The sequence below is a fragment of the Musa acuminata genome, chromosome BXJ1-9 (genome assembly GCF_036884655.1).
Source record: "Musa acuminata AAA Group cultivar baxijiao chromosome BXJ1-9, Cavendish_Baxijiao_AAA, whole genome shotgun sequence".
In the NCBI taxonomy this organism is placed as follows: domain Eukaryota; kingdom Viridiplantae; phylum Streptophyta; class Magnoliopsida; order Zingiberales; family Musaceae; genus Musa; species Musa acuminata.
In genome coordinates, this window is record NC_088335.1 from 41787006 (window position 1) to 41806885 (window position 19880).

A 19880-nucleotide genomic window follows, 5' to 3' on the forward strand; every position below is an offset into this window, starting at 1 on the left:
AGAGCAAGCAAGTTCAATGACAGGTTAAGGCGAAAGGAAGCCAACACCACCATTTTCAACTGACACTCGAACCTTAGCTTAGCCGATGAAACAACAAATCATTCATTTCTAACTCCTGACTCTACACTTGTTGATCCGCTTTTAGCTTATCCTTCATCTGACTCTTTAAATGATCTTGTTCCTGCTGAAGATGTTTCTTCTGCTTCAAGACTTAGCGCAGAGGAGGTCAATTATTCATTAATACTGGAATTCTGACGTAAGAGTGGAGAATCGCTGGGTATTCCATCGCTGGAGATTAAATACCTTTTGTTTCTTTCTTCTGTGTTTCATTCTTTATTAGTTGACTACGGTATAGTAGCAAGAGTGAGATGAGAGTCCGCCAAGCAACTAGGCAAGTCGACAAGTCCTCATTTTGGTGTGAAATAAGTGTGAGTTTTCATTCCTAAATGAGAGGCGGGTAAGATGGATTAATTTACTGCAAGAGAGGCGGGCGAGATAGATTCAATTAATGTGTTTGCGAGAGGAGAAGCTATTTCAATCAAGATCCAGAGAAAGATATGATGAAAGAAAAGAGTAGGAACAGGCAACTACTACAACTACTAGTTAGGAGTTTTGAGTTAATACATCCGGAGTGAGGAGTTTCAGATCCAATATGAGTTGACTTAGAGAGAGCTGAAGGTGCTTGTGTCTAAGGACCTTTTTACCTAGCAGCCAAGAGAGTCCGTCTCTATTGTCCTCTACTACTTAGTTCAATTCTTTATTTGTTGGCAGTTGATCTACTCTTTGGACCACTAGCCGAATAAAGACGACTTGGGACCACACCTCGCCTCAAAGCTAGTACTCTCCTCTGCCCAGAACTCTTTACTATCTGATTGCCCGAACAATACTTGATGAACCGACAACCAGACTTGTTCTTGGGCGAACAAAACTACTTGAAGCTATATATGTACATATGTACATATATACATATATACATATGTACATATATACATATATACATATATACATATATATATATATGTATATATGTACATATATACATATATGTATATATATGTATATATATATATGTATATATATATATATATGTATATATATATATATATGTATATATGTATATATATATGTATATATGTATATATGTATGTATATATGTATATATATATATATGTATATATATGTATATATATATATGTATATATATGTATATATATATATATGTATATATATGTATATATATATATATGTATATATATGTATATATATATATGTATATATATGTATATATATATATATGTATATATATGTACATATATATATACATATATATATATATATGTATATATATGTACATATATATATATACATATATATATATATATATGTATGTATGTATGTATATATATATATATATAAATATGTATATATGTATACATATATATATATATATATGTATATATGTATATATGTATATATGCATGATGTATACATATACATATATATATACATATACATATATATATATACATATATACATACATGTATATATATATATTTATATATATGTATGTATATACATAAATGTATATATAGAACTTTAAGAACTTGACAAATTGTTAAAACGAAACGAAAAAAAAATCACACTGAACTTAAAAGGCAAAATTAAAATAAAATAATAAGACAATCTTGAATAAACATGAAAAAAAATCATAGAATATGAGCTCTTTGATTCGTACAATTAATGAACATTCTTCGGTACAATCACACCGATAAAGAAAAGGTCAACAGATATAGGGATACGCGTACACATCATTTAACGCCATCAGCGCAGTAAATATGGAAGGTCAACTAAAAGCTTGCGTCCTCGGTGGTAGGCCGCCTCAAGAAATAAAGCAAGCTATTAGAGAGAACCTACAGAGGACATGCACATCAATGCATCTGGTGGGGATACACTAAAATGACCCAACAAAATCAACAACCATGAAAAGTAAGCATAAACCGTGATTAGGCAGTCATTTGTCTGCAAGGTGTGTCTAGATAAATACATAATCAGAAAATTGTACCTGTTGCAAAGCCTTCATGATTGGTTCATTCCTATAGCTGACGTGGAATTTTGCTTTGGCCAACAGTCCCTGTATGCAGCCAGAGTTCAATTTGAGAGATCCATTACATGTAACGAACATGAACCCCACATGAACAGATTTTTTACCTCCGTGTCAAACTCTCGAGACTGAACTGTTATATTTATGTCAGTGATGATCTTAACAAGATCGACTAGCAATCCCGGGCGGTCTGCTGTTTCTACCACAAGTAAGCTGGAGAAAAGTTCATGTTGTGTAAGCTGAGAAGCAAGGAGTCGTCATGACTAAGAGGACAGAGTATTCATGGTACCATGGATTCACTGGTCTTTAGTATTCAGAGAACAATTTAGAGTCACGGAAAAGATAATAGTAATAGCATCTACAATAAACATGCTTTCTTTCTCATCCCCGTAACACGAGTCCGCACCTTTACTCCGGTGACGAAAAGTTTGAAATTAATCCTAACATACATACCTTCTGTCAGGTCCATCATCATAAATATTTATACGAGTTGCAATATCAATGTCAACCTGAAACATAGGAATGAGGATGACAATCATTTTCATCAGCTTCAACAACAAATTAAAGAGGTTGAGACAACCAAGAACAAATATCCATCCTCGTTTTATTTGTTTTACAAACATATACTATCCACAACATAGACCAGATAAATCTATCTTAACCTCTCTCTGAATGAATCGGCCACAATTATTGAACAATTGTTCATAGCTGATTGAGTTACACAGAGGGTCCATGTGCCCGTGCCATTGGATTTGGAATGGCTCAAACTGGACAAAAGTTTTTTAAGCAATCCTCGAGAAGGGAAGAAGGAAAAGAACTAGAGGCACAATTTGTAATATCAGGAGGCCCAAAACAGGACCAAAGCAGGATGATAAAATAGCAAGTACAACAACAAGCCATAATGATCAAATAGAAGTCCATGATGAAAACCAAGAATCAGTTGAATGGGGCAAACATTTTTTGAAATGAAGAGGTATAACCCAAGCAAGTATATCATTAGGGCTGCATTTTTTTAACGAAAGCTAGACATTCTCAGTAGGGCATTTCGCAATTTGGTCCTAACTATATTTCCGTACAAGTGGTAGGCACACCGCAGAATATATTGTCAGGTCATCTTTAAACCACATATGAGGTGCAATCAGGATAGATCTGATGACAGACTGCAGATTATGCATGTGCAGATAAAAGAAATTTTCCTTCAGATTATCTTTATGCAAGAATTAAGGATGGAATGAACCTAATATTGGTTTTAAAAAAATGGTAGAAGGACGAAACTCATATTCCCTGGTTCATGTGAAATTCCATTCTGTTAAAAGCACATAGATATTCTTGATGTTTCATAGGCCCTTCTCAGATGAAAAAATGACAAGACTGAAGTACCTTCTGCTCGGGTGGTTCCACTCCAAAAGTTGCTCCCATAGCCAATTGGCTGCTAGATTCCTGTCAGTGACTCAAAGTATCAACAACAGAATCAAATCGGAAAGTTCTTTTCAGCAAGTTTCACCAAAGTTATCCATGGGAGAAAAACACTCCACAAAACTCTAATCAGGATAATTAGAATTACCGGGTGATATTGGAGCATATTATTGATAATTGTCAAACGTATTGTTTCTAGCAATTCTGGGTCCTCAATTTTACGGCCAGTAGACCTACAAATAATTCCCCTAGCTATTGTCAGCATTTATTGTTCTACAAAAGATTCTGTGACAAGCAAATTTATCAGTGATATGCAAGGAATAACAGTCAAACTTTATACACAAAGCTGCGGCAGTTTGATAAACTATTCTAATTTAAGCCCGACAGAAAAATCTTATAATACTAACCTTTTGGATAATAAGATAAGAGAGAGTTCACCTGTTAGTTATTGCAAACTTATTGTGCTTCCCAGAAGAATCCATGTACACATTAGCCTTGACAACATGTAGTCCTAGGTTCTTCAGGGAATTCATCTTCCAAATACAAAAATAGAAATTTGTCAGAAAAAAGCAATTATAATCCAGAAGACCAACAGATGTACCCCCAGCCCCAATACACACACACACACACACACACACACACACACACGAGAGAGAGAGAGAGAGAGAGAGAGAGAGAGTTAACACTAGTCAATACAGTGTCAAGAAGAGCTCCAAGACGATCACCAAAGGTTATCTCAACAATAGTTGCATCTGGACTCGAGTCCTGGTCAATTATGACTTTGGGGGTAGGAATTGCATCAGTCTCATTAGAACTCCCATCCTGTCACAGCAAAGTACAGAAAATAAGGATGCATTTCCAGATAAATGCCCTGAACAGGTGATTCAATACCTCAACAGCAGTTGGGTATGCAGCTCTAGGGGTGCGTACGGCTACATAAGATGGCAGTCTGACAATATTCCACAATAAAAGATCAGAGGAAAACAATCACACGTGCAAGAACAAGTATTCAATTCAGAAGTTTAGCCTTCTTCTCCTTTTATGGCGTTTCTTATATCCTTCATGTGCACATACTCCAAACCGATCGTTATTGGGCTTATCGATTATCAAGTATAGAACAACAAATCAACATAACATTTCATTAGCATAAAAGCCCTCGACTGATCCATTCAAATCTCCCAGATCAACCCAAATCTTCCAAATCCACCGGTATTATTATGTGCCTCTTTTGCTGAGCATGTCATGGAGGTTAACTCAAACATCTCACCGGATCATCCAACAAGTTATGACGTAAGAAATATATATGGCACATATAATGAACAATGAATTACACACTAACCGCCCAAAAATACTCATTTTGACATCAAATTAGAAAACGAGGGGGTGAAGACTGCACAAATTGCAGCAAAGATTCAAAACAAAAGCTAAATATCGCATCATATTCCCAGAAATAATCCCCAAATCAAAACAGATACCATATGAAGCAAGAACCACAAGGGAAATAAGAGCAAAACCTGGCCTTTAAAGGTTTGGAAACCCCAGATCCGAGGCCACGAAGCGAGTAGCACCGCAGCGACGGCAAGCCGGACCCTCCCCGCTTCGCACCAGCGCTCGACCAGAGGCTCCCCGAAGCCGCTGCAAGCGCTTCCATGCTTCTTGCTTGGATGGAGAGGAAGAGATGGAGCAGGATGGAAGAAGAACCCTAGTTTTGGTCAAGTGATCGCCTCTTCCGGTCCTTACTAGGGCGGCGGCGGCAGCGAAAGCAGCATTTGTTGGTGGGGGGTGGGGGTGGGTGGGGGGTTTGAGGAGCCGTGCCTCGGCCTGTCATCCAATACAACCTGTCATTGTGTCTAAAATGATGAATACAAGCGGTACGCATTGAATTAAGTAAATAATTAAAATGAAAAATGACAAATGACAAATGAAATAAAAGGGTCTTTACCAATAAAACCAAACGAATTTCCCGAAAACCCTTTTTTTCAAAAGTATTTTTTTATATTTCCCAGCGAGGCTCGTATTTGACATAATTTCTGAAGTGTCCTCTTGACAGGATAGTTAAATGATACTTGGTTACACCCATATAATATTCGATGCATAAGGATTAGGATGAGTTTTCAGAAAAATACTATATTTTTTAGTATTTTCTAATTGATATCTTCTATTTTATTTTTTTTAACAGTGTACCTCTTAATTTCAAAAAAATAATCTAAATTATTCAAAGACTTCGTCTGTAATAATGTTTTGACCATCATAACAAAAAAATTATGAAGCCTATTTGAAAACATCATAAACCATCTAAATAAATTTTTTAACTTTAAACAACTAATTATAACCCTTAAAATATGATATTATAATGATATGTGTGAACAATGATAACAAAAAAAAAAGACATGATATGATAATATCGCTCATAGTATTTTTTAATAATGTTTATAATATTTTTAGTATATCAATAAAATACTATAAGCAAATGAAATAAAAATAATATAATAATTGAAACAAATAATAAATAAATAAATAATTTTAGAAAAAACTTTTAAGAGATATTTTAGATTTTTTAATTAAAATATTATTTGGAAATAACAGAAGATATTTTTTTGACAAATATTTAAAATATAAATATTTTCTAAGGAAATCGTCCTTAGATTTACACTATTACTTATAGCGCTTTTTATTATACTTATATAGTATTTTTGACGCCTTTAATAAAGTACTATAAGTCATTGAGATAAATAGACTTATAAAATTCATCTGATATATAAAAATATAATTTTAAATAATTATCTTTTTAGTTTAGGAGTATATAATTTAAAATAATTATATGGTTGTTTGGGAATATAACGTTGGGCTCACAGCCTAGCCCACTTTAGCCTTACCCATTTCTCATTTTAACCTAAAATTCTAATCCTTTTAACTAAGAGTTCGGGCAATTAAGGAAGAAAAAAAAGGAGGTATCATGGCTGTAATGGTTGTGAAAAAAAGAAAAGCAATAGTAGTAGGAAAGGATAAAAAAATAAGAGAAGGAAAGGAAAGGAGATAGTGGCAACATAGAGAGATTGTTTCTAATCATCCATATAGTGTTCTCGTCTCAGGTTAGATCAAATCTACAGTAGATCTTATTGTGATTATTTAGGAAAATTTTAGATATTATGCACAGTGACATAACTCTTATATCTTAATTATTCTCTTATGATTTTTGCTTGGGTTTTGGGCAAGGAACTCTGAGATTTGTATATTCATTATTCTTACAGTGGATTTTCTCTAGTTTGTCCTATGGTTTTTACTCATCAAGTTGGAGGGATTTTTTACGTAAATCTTGATGTCCTATTTGATTATGATTTCTGTTTAATTTTGATGTATTATGGTCAGCTTGTATTTATTCATATACAACATCCTTTTGTTTATCTCATCGTATAAATAATTAAATATATAAATAGTATACAATATTCTATTGATCTAAATCGGTGGATCAATTCAAAATTATGTGTGAGTTGTTATTGTGTGTTGTTAAGGATATTATAGGAAATATGACTAAAAAAGTTTTTTCTAAGAAATTCACTATAAAATTTATATTTTATGTTTGGAAAATTTAGGGTTTTTATTTTCTATTCTTCCGTTGTGGATATGATGTCACCCCCAAACTTCCCTACAAAATTTAATTTTAATTGGAAGATTAGATGATAAAGACTATGATAGCATATTTCACAAAGGGTTATAGAAGCTCAATAAGGATTCTCTTATTATGGCTAGTGAGAAGAAATGTCATACTTTGTACAGGTTGTAAGCTAAAGCTTATGATGAATAGTTAAATGTTATAAAAAAAGACTTCAGCATAGAGTTATGATATAGGCGATTGAAACACATGAGCGAGAATGAGCTACAAGCTCTTTCCAAGAGAAAAGTATTACCGGACCTTAAAGGTACATGTTTGAACTCTTGTATTGATTATTTGGCTGGTAAATAACATAAAATTTTATTTGCTAGTATTGCTTTATCTATAAAAATATATGTCTTAAACCGTGTTTATATATATGTATGTAGTCATTTAAGGATAAAACTCTTGGTGGATCTATTAATGTTTCTAGTATCAGTTGTACACTTTATTTTATCACTTTTATATATGACTTTTCTATGAAAGTTTGGACTTATGCTATGAAGACCAAAAATTATGTTATTAATATTTTCAAATAGTTCATGCTAGAGTTGAAAGAGAGACAAAAAGATAATTGAAATGCATAAGATCAGATAATGAAGATGAGTATATATAATTGTTTAATGATTATTATAAGATGACAGTTCTTGATACACCTCAGCATAATGCAATTACTGAGAGGATAAATCGCGCTATAATGAAAAATATAAGATGTATGCTTTCACAAGCTAAGCTACCCAAAAAGTTTTAGGATGAGGCTTTGAGGACTGCATTTGATGTGATCAACTTATCACCATGTACAACCCTAGATGGTGATATTGCAGAGCATGTATAGTAAACGAAAGATGTTTCCTATATGCATTTGAAAGTGTTTAATTGTTGTGCATTTGTACACGTTCCAAATACTGAGAGGTCCAAGTTCAATGATAAGACTAAAGAATTTATTTTTCTTAGCTACTCACATGATCAATTTGGTTATAGGCTTTGAGATCCAGAAAAGCATAAGGTGTTTAGAAACAAAGATGTGGTCTTCGAGGATCAAACCCTTGAGGATTTGAAGAAGGAGGCACCAACCAATACTTCTACAGAAAGATTAGTAGATTGTGACCCAATTACTCCTCTAATACATCATGGTGATAGGGGAAATGTATAGGAAGATGGTGTAGAGTCCGATGTTGATCTGCCTATAGGACATGTTGAGCATGAAGTTGGGGTGCAACTTCCCGCAGAACTTTAGTTAAGAAGATCTTTTAGATAACGTTAACCTTCTAGAAGATACTCTACATATGAGTATGTGATGTTGAAAGTGAGCAGAAAAAAAAGTGATTAGTTGCTATGTAGAAAGAGATGGATGCTCTACAAAAGAATAACACTTATGATTTGGTGCAACTATTAAAGGAAATGAAAGCCTTGAAGAACAAGTGGGTTTTCAGGTCGAAGACTCAAGAACATTGTTCTCAACCAAAGTATAAAGCTAGATTGGTTGTGAAAGACTTTGGTCAAAGGAAAGGTATTGATTTTGAAGAGATTTTTTCTCCTGTTGTTAAAATATCTTCTATTCATATTGCTCTTGGTATTGCTACTAGTCTAGACTGTTGAATCTCGTATTTTGATGATGAAACTACTTGATATATGTTTATGATTTAATCTGCATTTTGAGTGACACAGGATGCTTCGATCAGAATGAGACAATTAAAGCAGGAAAATCATGTTGTGCCGGAGGAACATGTCAGAAGATTGGACGTCGGGCCGGTGGATCGGTCGACATATCGATAGAAAGCTTCGGGCCATGGACTCGGGCATCGGGCCAAGAAGAGCGGGTATTGTGCCAAGGATATCGGAGTTGTGGAGTCAACTGGCCGATTGGGCAATAGGCTGCAGGAGAGGACGATGCGCCGAAGAATCGGACGAAGCGTCGAGGGACCAATGACATGCCGGACAACTTGGTTAATTGCTTAGGATTAATTGTCTCGATCGAAGTTTTGTTTTAAGTGTGCAGGATTAACTACGATGGAAGAAAGACATGCAGCAGGAGTTACGCCGGAGTTAAGACAATGATCACGTTGGGAGTTCGAGAGTTCGATGGAAGTTCGGACAGTCATTGGAGGTTCTGCGGGAACAAATCCGAGAAGTCCATGAGCTTGCCAAAGAAGCTCGTCGGAATTCGCCAAGTGGATCGTCGCAAGTCCAGGAGTTTGCCAGAAGTCCGCAGGAGCATCACCGAGGGTTCATCGGATGATCGACGGAAGTTCGTCGGAAGCTCGCTAGAAGAAGCGATTGACGCACCGGAGCAAGTTACAGTAAATGTCTTAGGAAAAATCGTAGTTAGCACAATGATTAAGTTGGAAATGGGAGGTGATCCCATTAACTTAATCTTGGGGCAATTGGGCCCTTGAAAAACCCAAATTGGGCCGAATGGATCAACCCATTCGGACCATGATTTCTGGCGGGAGGTGCAACCGCCCAAGCCAGGAGGTAGCACTGCCTGGGCTCAGTCTCCGAGCGAGACTGGGAGGTGCAACCGCTCCAGCCAGGCGGTGGCACCACCTGGGCTCAGTCTCTGAGCGAGACTGGGTGGTGCAACCTCCCCTGACAAGAGGTGGCACCGCCTGAGCTCGATCTTCGAGCTCTGCCAGGCGGTGCAACCGCCTCAGTCAGGAGGTGCAACCGCCTGAGCTCGGTCTTCGAGCTCTGGCAGGAGGTGCAACCGTCCCTGACAGGAGGTGGCACCACCCAGAGGCTCAGTCTTCGAGCTCTACCAGGCGGTACAACCGCTCCAGTCAGGAGGTACAACCGCCTGATCCCGGAATTTTGGGAATTAACAGTTTTGAGCTCCAAATTTAAACTGGGTTGGGGCCTATAAATACCCCACCCATTCAGCACTGAAAGGGCATGAACTTACACCGAAATCTTGATCTTTTTCTATGATTCTTAGAGCTCAAAATTGTTGTAAAGGCCAAAAGTTCTTCTCCCTCTTTTCTTCCAAGTTCTGAGTTGTAAAGAGAGGAGAGAAAATTCTGTAAGGGTTATCTCCTAAGCCCGTCAAAAGGAGTGAAAATGTAAAAGGGTGGTTGGCCTTCGCCTATTGAAGGAAGGCCTCTAGTTGACGTCGGTGACCTCTTCGGTGGAGGAAGCCAAAAGTGGAGTAGGTCAAGATTGACCGAACCACTCTAAATCTCGGTTTGCATTTACTTTGAGCATATTATCTTTACTGCAAACCTCCTCTAAAGCTTACTGCTTTCTGCGCATATACGATCGGGTTTCAAGCTTTGCACTTTCCGAATCAGCGTTTAGACGTAAATATGTTTTTTCGTACGATATCATATTTCAATTTGCGTTTACATTTTGATTTCTATCTTAACTGCAAACTGCCTTTATATCATTGCTTAAGCTGCATCTCGCCTAATCAAGTGATTTACGAATCAGCATTTAGACGTAAATCAGTTTCTTCGTACGAACGTCATATTTCAGTTTGCGCTTATATTCTGGTTTTCATCATAACTACAAACTGCCTTCATAGATTGACTTTAACGTCATCTCGCTTGATCTTAAGTTAAAGTAATCTTAGAATCGGCTTTCATACCGAAATCGTTTTTTATCGTTCGAACGTTTTTGTATCGTTGAAAGATTTCCGCTGCACTAATTCACCCCCCCCCCCCCCCTCTTAGTGCTCTTGATCCTAACATAGACTTGGAGGTTGACTAATTGGATGTGATGATAACTTTTCTTCATGGTAATTTGGAGAAGAAAATTTATATGGAGCAACTAGAAGGTTTCAAAGTCAAAGGTGAAGAAAATTTTGTCGGTAAGTTGAGGAAGAGCTTGTATGGGTTGAAGCAAGCTCCAAGACAATGGTATAGAAAGTTTAATTCATTTATGATCAAAAATAAATATAAAAGAATGGCTTCATTTCATTATGTATACATCAAATTATTTGGTAAGGATTTTATTATTCTCTTACTTTATGTTAATGACATGCTTATCCTTGAGAAAGATATGTCTATAATTCATAGATTGAAGAAAGAACTAAGTGAGTCTTTTGCGATAAAAGATATGGGACTAGCAAAGCAAATACTGGGCATGTAGATTTTCTATGATAGAAAAAATTAAAAAGATTTGGTTGTCACAAGAGAAATACATCAAGAAGGTATTGAAAAGGTTCAGTATGAGCAATGCAAAGCTAGTTAGTTCTCATCTTGTAGGTCACTTCAAGTTGAACTCAAAGCAAAGTCCATCAAATGATGGGGAGAAGGAGAAAATACAAAAGGTTTCTTATACTTCAGTTGTTGGAAGTTTAATATACATAATAATATGTATGAGGCTGGACATCACATATGTAATGGGTGTTATTAGCAGATTTCTTATAAATCCAAGCAAATAACACTAGGCAGCAATGAAGTGGATTCTTAGATATCTTAGAGGGATCTCTAAAGTTTGTCTAAGCTTTGAAGGTGGACCACCTATGTTGACATGTTATACAGATGCAAATATGACAAGAGATATAGATACAAGAAAATCTATATTAGGTTTTATACTTACTTTTGCAGGGGAGCTATGTCATGACAATCCAAATTGCAAAGGTGTATTTCTTTCCTTACCATAAAGGCAGAATATATTGCTATTATAGATGTTTACAAAGAAATATTATGGATGAAAGAATTTTTACAAGAATTGGGACTGAAACAAGAAAACTATATGGTGCATTGCGATAGCTAGAGTGTCATCCATTTATGTAAGAATCCAACTTTTTATTCCAAGTCAAAGCATATAGATGTCAGATACCACTGTATTTGAAATGCACTTGAAGAGAAGTAGTTGCAACTTTAAAAAATCCACACTAATGATAATAGAGTAGACATGTTGACAAAGATCTTACCGAAAGAAAGATAGGAGATATGCCGACAGTTGATCGACACAACTTAGGAGTTATGGGATAATTTCCTTTATCGATTGAAGAAGGAGGTTGTTGGGTTGACAGCCCATGACTTTAATTACTCATAACTCACTTTAACCTTAACCCTTTCTTATTTAATTTAAAATCCTACCCCTTTTAACTAAGAGTTATGGTGGCTAGGGAAGAAAAAAGTGGGTAGTGATGGTTGTGAAAAAGAAAGAAGTTGTAGTAGTTGGAAAGGGTAAAAAAATAAGAGTAAGAAAGGGAAGAAGCTAAGGATAATACAAAGAGACTGTTCTCGATCATCCATACAGTATTCTCGGTTAAATCAAATCTATAGTAGATTCTTGCTGTGATTACTTGGGAAGATTTTGGATATTATGCACAGTGATATAATCCAAATTATTCTCTTATGATTATTGCTTGGGTTTTGAGCAAGAGATTCTAAGATTTATATATTCATTATTCTTATAGTGGATTTTCTCTAGTTTGCCTCGTGAGTTTTACCCTTGGAGAGGTTTTCCACGTAAATATTGATGTTCTATATGATTGTGATTTCTGTTTAATTATGTTTTGTTACGATTTGCTTGTATTTATTCGTGTACAACGTTTTTCTATTTATCCTATCATATAAACAACCAAATATATAAACATTGTACAATATTTTATCGATCTAAATATGTGGACCAGTTAAATATTACGTGTGAGTTAATTTTGTGAATTGTTAAGGATATTATAGGAAATATGACAAAAAAAGGTTTTTCTAAGAAATTCACTATAAAATTTGTATTTTTATGTCAATAGTGATAATAAATTAAAGGAAGATAAGTTTAAGATGATTAAATTTATAGCTTTTATAATTTTAGACTTATCGTACTTTTTTTAATATAGTTTTGATAAATCATTCCTTCAAATATTAATATTCATCGCATATATTATATTCATTTATGTCCTACTCATTATCATTTATCCAAGAAAATTATTGGGTTTATATATATATATATATATATATATATATATATAATTAATGATCATTATAATAGGTTTTAAATGATATTACTATTATTATTTAAAATTAAAATTAATTATTTAATTAACAAAAAAATAATTATATATGCTAGATTTTGATTAGAGAGGTAAGTATGGAAAATTACTTATTTTCGAGGGGTATATGTCTGATTTTGCCTTGAATCTGTTATCGACTAGCATTAAAATTACTACATATGATATATCAATAATGTCCGAGTTTCAACCTCATGTTGAGCCACACGATGAAATGTTGACATGAGAAGAGTGTGAGCTGTGTTGCGATTAGGTCTGTGAATACACGCACAAAAAATATGGCATGTCCCAATGACACACGTTAATGCAATAAATATGCCCCATTAGTAAATTTAGTGTCGATGATATTTATAAGATTAAATTGCCTATAACAATAACCTAAATCAAACCCAGGGATGTTAGCTTAATTGATTATATAATATTGGAAAAAGTTAGGAATACAATCAATTCATTAAAGATGACTAATAATATGATGGTTAGCTTAGCTAATAAAATTATTCCTAATTTTATTATATATGTACGAAATAGAAGATGATCGAACTCTATATACATATAGTTCGATCATCTTCTATTTCGTACATAAATAATAAAATTATTCTTAGGTTTATCAACTAATAATATATATTCTTGTTGGTGGTTTCAGACCCGTAGATGTGGCTATGAAATGTGGATTCTCGTTCGTCCTTAAACATGGTGTTAGCCGTGATGATCGACCTATGATCGAATGAGCGGTCATGATTGGTTTTCGGAAGAAGCTGAATCGGTCACGTTCATCATGTGAGATGTGAGGCTCACGATCCGCCATCAGCGTTCGTTTATTGGACAGTCCAGATTGATCCCATGATTATGAATGATCGAGATCGACTTAAAAGATCATCGTTACCATCCCCGAGCCTGATAGGCGACGAAGACTGCATCAAAATTAGTGTTGATGGTCATGATCATGTCACACTTAGGAGCAGCGTACACATTCTCGGGCGTTTTTGATGGTCTTGTGTTCTCTGCCTAGGCGACCACCGACGTCGAGAGCTTAGGGCTTGAATTGGATCCCGTCATGGACGCAACCCAAGCGAAGCAGGTGAGGGATACAACTCAAATGCCAGATCTCTCTTCGCTCGCTCAATGTTCATTTTGTTAGTATGTTTCGTTCTTTTGGGGAGGAATCGTGATCGTTTTCTGGGGTTCTTCCAGATCATCGAGCAGCAAGTGTTGACGGTGGCGAAGGCCGTCGAGGACAAGCTCGATGACGAGATCGCGGCGATCGATCGACTTGACCTCGACGACCTCGAGGCCCTGCGGGAGCGCAGGTTGCAGCAGCTGAAGAAGATGGCCGAGAAGCGGAGCCGCTGGATCTCACTCGGCCACGGCGAATACTCTGAGATCCCCGAGAAGGAATTCTTCGCGGCCGTCAAAGCCAGCGATCGCGTCGTCTGCCATTTCTACCGCGAGAATTGGCCTTGCAAGGTATTTTGCTAGATCCCCACGATAATAGTTCATCAAAGTAGCCATTTTGTTTTGCTTTTCCTTCTTAAATTTGCAATGTGGGGAGCTGCTGGAAGAAAAGGTTGTGATTCACTGGGGAAGGCTGCCTGCGATGTTCATCATGGTTGTCAGTAGAACATTGCATTTGAAGAAATTAAATACTTTAGATCTGCTGCATTAACAGTTGCAAAAAAATCGGATCTAGAATTAAATGTTATTTGGCTCGGCTGCGTGGATCTTTTCCTTCCCTTAATCTCTGTGTAGAGGAACATTCAGATCTACTTTTCTTAATGCTAGTAAACATTTCTAAGGCCTCTCTCTACCTTTCTTTGCGCCATTATTCCTAATCGTCTCACCTGACTTTTATAGGTTCCTTTGAACATATCCATACCGTGTTAATTGATTAACACTCATTTAGTTGCCTATCTTGGCACGCCTAATTGGTCACAAATTAAACATTTCTATATTTTTTTGTTGTTAATTTGGGTAATTAGTAGATCAATGAAACCATTTGTGCTTTATAAGCTTGAGTGAGATGCCACAGATAATATATTTCTTCAATACTACAACAAATGTTTGATAGGGCATTGATTTTTCTTAAATGAACCAATGTCAAATGTGAGAAAAACATGTCTAATATCAACTGTGATACTTGAACTCTGTAGAATTTGCTCATGTTTTCTACAGGTATGGTCGTGGTAGTAGACTAGAAAATACATGCTACTTTCTTTTTATGCATTGCTTACCACATAAGACTGTTAATGAGCAATTAAACTAGCGATGCCAGAAGTTTCTGGTTTATTGCTTAGTCCTTTCGGGTTTTCTCACTAAATGAGAAGGCAGACAACACGAGTCCATGCCCTTGTGGCTGAACAACTGACCTGTATGACTATGTTGCTTTTCATCCTATAATCCTGGTTGTTATTAGAATCTTGCATTTTGTTTTTGCCTTTGATCTTTGAAATTTTCAAAACATGATCTCTACTCTTTGGTTCCTCTGTGGAAGTATCATATGCAGCATAATTCCACTGCTCAAAATCAGTACTCGTCAATCAATTTTATAACCATTCGTGAAAATATAGCATCTTCTCTGTTATTGTTTCGAACCTAGCATCTTTGAATTCCTAGCATAAAGTTGTTTTCCTAGCATCTTTCTTCTATCCTTGGTGTTTCGACTTGATCAGCTGTCTTTCTAATAGATTTTTTCAGTATCATGCACCCGTTGACTTCTAGGACTGTAGTCCTCTATCCCCATGATCTTCCTATGCCCAGTCGCCTCGTTAACCATGGTTATATACTTTTACAGCCTTGTATTGCCTTTTTGTGGGATTTTTTTAGATGATATGATTCCCCACGATTTTGCTGATTATTTCATTGAAGAGTGTACTTCAGAAAAAAAATTGTGGTTTGAAATGGATGGATCTGAATTTTAAGGATTTAGATAGAGATGAAGTGGAGTATTGGGAAAAATTAGGCAGAATTCCTCTGGGGAGTGTATTTGTTTGTTGTTTTTAATTGATCATACGCATTGCAGTATGGCTTCCACTAGTATCAGTCATTTATCACAGATATAATTTGAACATCAGATAGTGGTAATTTAACAGGAGACATTGTTTTTCAAGATTGCCCAACTCATATCAATATCCTGACTATGATCTAGAGTGGGTTTAGATTTGCTTTTGCTTATGTAGAATTAATCAGACTAGTCTTTTATTCCTTGGCCACTATGTTGTACAATGATTTTGATGATCAACTACCTAAATTTTGTATTTTACGAAAATTTGCTACCGGTTTTGAAGACTGAAATAGATGGATCTTGGATTACATGGATAGAACTAAGGTTTAAGCTTGAAACATAGGGATAATTTAAGTGACTTCTTTTGGAGTGTGTATATTGTTTTGGTTTTCCATTAATGGATGAGATGGGAAGCAAGAAGTAAAGAGAATATGGAAGGGTGAGAGGGAGAGGTCTTGAGGTAAAAAGAAAATGAATGGCAAACAAACATATACAATAAGAGATGGGGGAAAAAGATGAAATGAGTGAATTTTTGTTTTTTGTTTTATTTTTTAGAAAAGGAAAGAAGAAAAGAGAATTCTCAAACACCAGGGGAAGAAGGATACCTATGAGAAGAAAGGGGCTTTTATTTGAGTTAAAACTTATTACATATTTATCACATTCAACTGGTTTTTTGTCTGACAAAACAAATATGATCTCAAGGCTTAAATACATCACATAATCAGAGTAGGCATTCTGGAACCAGGCATGATAAAAAAAAAGTTTTTTTTGCTTGTTAAGGAACAAACAGAATTTGAAACGATCATTCTATAATGCAACTAATATTTGGAAATTAGGAGAAGATATGGCAGGGCTTGATGCAACTTTTTTTTTTTTGTTGTTGCATGAATGTTCCCCAAGCTTAAAATTGATAATTGTCTTTTTCTTTGGTGCCATAAGTTGCTATATGAGTTTTATTGTTCTCATGATATGACATAGTATTAATTAGATTAGAATCTTTAAGTCCTACTTCTGCTTGGTTCACCTGGTGTGTTTGGTCACATGGAAGACGGACTTTGGGGGTGATAAGGGTGATAATTTATATATTTATAGAGTTCAGACATGAGATTTCCATCTAGTTTGTTGTCACTTCAAACTAGTGATACTCTTCTCTCTATGGAAATTATCTTCTTGAGTATAAAAAGAAGTTGGTCATTGTGTATGCTTGCAGGTGATGGACAAGCATCTGAGTGTTCTAGCAAAGCAACATATAGAGACACGTTTTCTGAAAATTCATGCAGAGAAAAGTCCCTTCTTGACCGAGAAGCTCAGGATTGCCGTATTACCGACTCTCGCTCTTGTAAAGAATGCCAAAGTCGAGGATTATGTGGTAAGCAGTGCTAAGTTTCACGATTTGATGAGTGAATATCAGCGAATGTGTGCACGTTTGACATGTAATCTTTCAAAATACACACTAGGTGGGTTTTGATGAGCTCGGAGGCACCGATGACTTCAGTACAGAAGAGCTGGAGGAGAGATTAGCCAGGTCACAAGTTATCCTCTTCGACGGTGAAGCATCATCCAATCCAGTCAAGTCCAGCAGAACTAAGAGAAGCGTCCGCCAATCTGAAACAGCTGACTCATCTGACTCAGAATAGTCGGATGCTTACCTCGGTGTGGATTGGGCTGAGAGGATCAGAAGGCTGTTGAGATTTGCATACCACTCCTACCGGAATAGCTAAATTCTCCTCCATATTCCTCTGATATGTGCATCTGCATTCATGACTTCTTGTTTGGCAATCTGAATGTATCTTAGTCCAAATCTGGAATTGGTTTTGGTGATGATTTATATTGTTTTCATGAATTTGAGAGATGGCTTTAGAGTTGAAACGAGCAATCCCAGTTGACAGAGTCACCCAGAAAATGTTTCTGAGATGGTGTTATGCCCAGTTGAGCCATGAGGACGGTAAATTCTTAGGTTTTGCTTGCCTCAAGATTTACTTGTGTTGATGTGATGTATAAAATTCAGGTATTGTGATCTCAATATTATTGAGAAGAATTTGTTCAGAGAGCCAAACATTTATTGGAAAAGCTTAATATAGGAGGAAGTGCTGCATATGATATGGCAGATGGAAAATGGCAAGTGTCTGAAGAAAAAGATATTAACATGATTAATATCGAGTAAGATTATGAAACCTCAAAGATGTGTTATGCTTCCAAATGTTATGCTTCCTACGCACATATTAAGAGAAACCATTACCTACCTCAAAGGTGTGTGTGTGACAAAAGCCCGTTTAATTATATATATTTGTCATAAACTTTTCCTCTGTCGCCTTTGCATATTTCTCCATGATGCTTGCATAAAAGAATTAAGAACATAGTTTCATGAGGTGGGAGTAAGATGGAGATGACTTCTACTGATGCGTTTAATCGATGCACGTCAAAGAATTAACATGCAGCTCGTATTCTATTGCTCATGATGACTTCACGCACGTATATGTAGTCCCAAAGATGTGATACTCTTGTTGATACCGGGAACTATGATATATATATGGCTGTCGACAGGTCGATACCTCATCTTTTATCCCACCAACACATCACCATTGGTTAGCTGAAGTCTTTTCAAGAAGCTAAACATGAAACATGCTTGGATGTAAACGTTCATCACAAGGTGAGTAGTGTTCTGCGTGTATTACTATTTCACACCTGTGAGAGAGAGAGAGTGTGTGTGTGTGCGCGTGTGTGTACGGTTCTATCTATTGTTTGTTCGTGTATCAAAGCAGGAGAGAGAGAGAGAGAGAAAGTCTACCTATGTGGTTGGCCATATCACCATCGAGTCTCTAATAATCAATCTTCATATGTTTCAAAATAATTTAATTCAAATAATATTTCTCTTTTGCCATAAATAGAGAGTGACATCGAGATAGACATGTTTCTAATTTGAACTAATCGTCTTGCTTACGCATTCGAACCACGATATACCCTCATCGACACTAGTTTTATAGATTACGTCCAAATTAAATTTTCGTCACCCAACTAACCGACATGACAGCCACCTATTTCAGTCTCAAATAAAATAAATTGTAGATTCAAGCTCAATCGCATCGATTTCGTCCGACAGCTGCGACGGCAACGGTTATAGAAGAGGAGAAAGCTACAGCAATGGAGAAAGCTATAGCAATACTGTAGCAAAGGAAGAAGCCGCAACAAAGGAGAAAGCTATAGTAGAGAAGAAAATTACAATAGAGGTGCAGCAGAAGGGAAAGCTGCAACATTGAAAATTATAAAATTTAACTTCAATTACAAGATGCATAAAATTTCATATTTGCTAATGTCAAATTTTGTCATCGATTCAATGCATCGGATTTGACTCGACTTTCGAATCATGAATAAAAAAAATTTATTTGTCTGAGTGTTTCCAACATGAATTGTGTAATCCATAAAAATCCTACGATGTATATTTATATAATATATCAATTCTAATTGAATTTGGTCAAAAAATAATATTCTTTATGTAATATATGGTTCTGACCCTCAAAATACTTCAATCTCTTCTCTCCTCCTCCCTGCTTTCACATGACCTCCTTCCCTCCTCCCTCCTCCCTCCTCCCTCATGGGGAGGTGGATGTGTGCCAAGCAGTTCAATGCCATCCACCCCGAAAGCTCAGACTGTGCTTAATGTGCCAAAAGGCAAAAAGGTCGCCAAAGTGTTCGACTCTTGTCCCCCTGCCATTTCCTTGCTTTGACTTCATCTCCTCACACAATTCCCTCCCGTCA

The 19880-nt window shown here is 36.0% G+C and overlaps 2 protein-coding genes across 3 annotated transcripts; one reads left to right on the forward strand and one right to left on the reverse strand.

Annotated features, from left to right (window-relative positions):
- Positions 1-1691: 1691 nt before the first annotated feature.
- On the reverse strand, positions 1692-5304 carry LOC103998589 (ACT domain-containing protein DS12, chloroplastic). 2 transcript variants are annotated; one of them, XM_009420091.3, is made up of 10 exons: positions 5033-5304; positions 4410-4467; positions 4215-4340; positions 3957-4051; positions 3667-3751; positions 3483-3542; positions 2556-2611; positions 2210-2315; positions 2064-2132; positions 1692-1911 (listed from the first exon to the last, which is right to left on the reverse strand). In XM_009420091.3, exons 1-10 carry the CDS (start codon positions 5167-5169, stop codon positions 1849-1851), a joined length of 855 nt encoding a protein of 284 aa, XP_009418366.2. In that variant the 5' UTR covers positions 5170-5304; the 3' UTR covers positions 1692-1848. The 2 variants fall into 2 exon arrangements, with proteins under 2 accessions (XP_009418366.2, XP_009418367.2); XM_009420092.3 differs by lacking the exon at positions 4410-4467 and having other exon boundaries at positions 5033-5230.
- An 8741-nt stretch (positions 5305-14045) lies between these two features.
- LOC103998590 (thioredoxin domain-containing protein 9 homolog) lies at positions 14046-17993 on the forward strand. The gene is made up of 4 exons (XM_009420093.3): positions 14046-14204; positions 14318-14590; positions 17335-17493; positions 17582-17993. Exons 1-4 carry the CDS (start codon positions 14181-14183, stop codon positions 17759-17761), a joined length of 636 nt encoding a protein of 211 aa, XP_009418368.1. The 5' UTR covers positions 14046-14180; the 3' UTR covers positions 17762-17993.
- The last annotated feature ends 1887 nt before the right edge of the window (positions 17994-19880 follow it).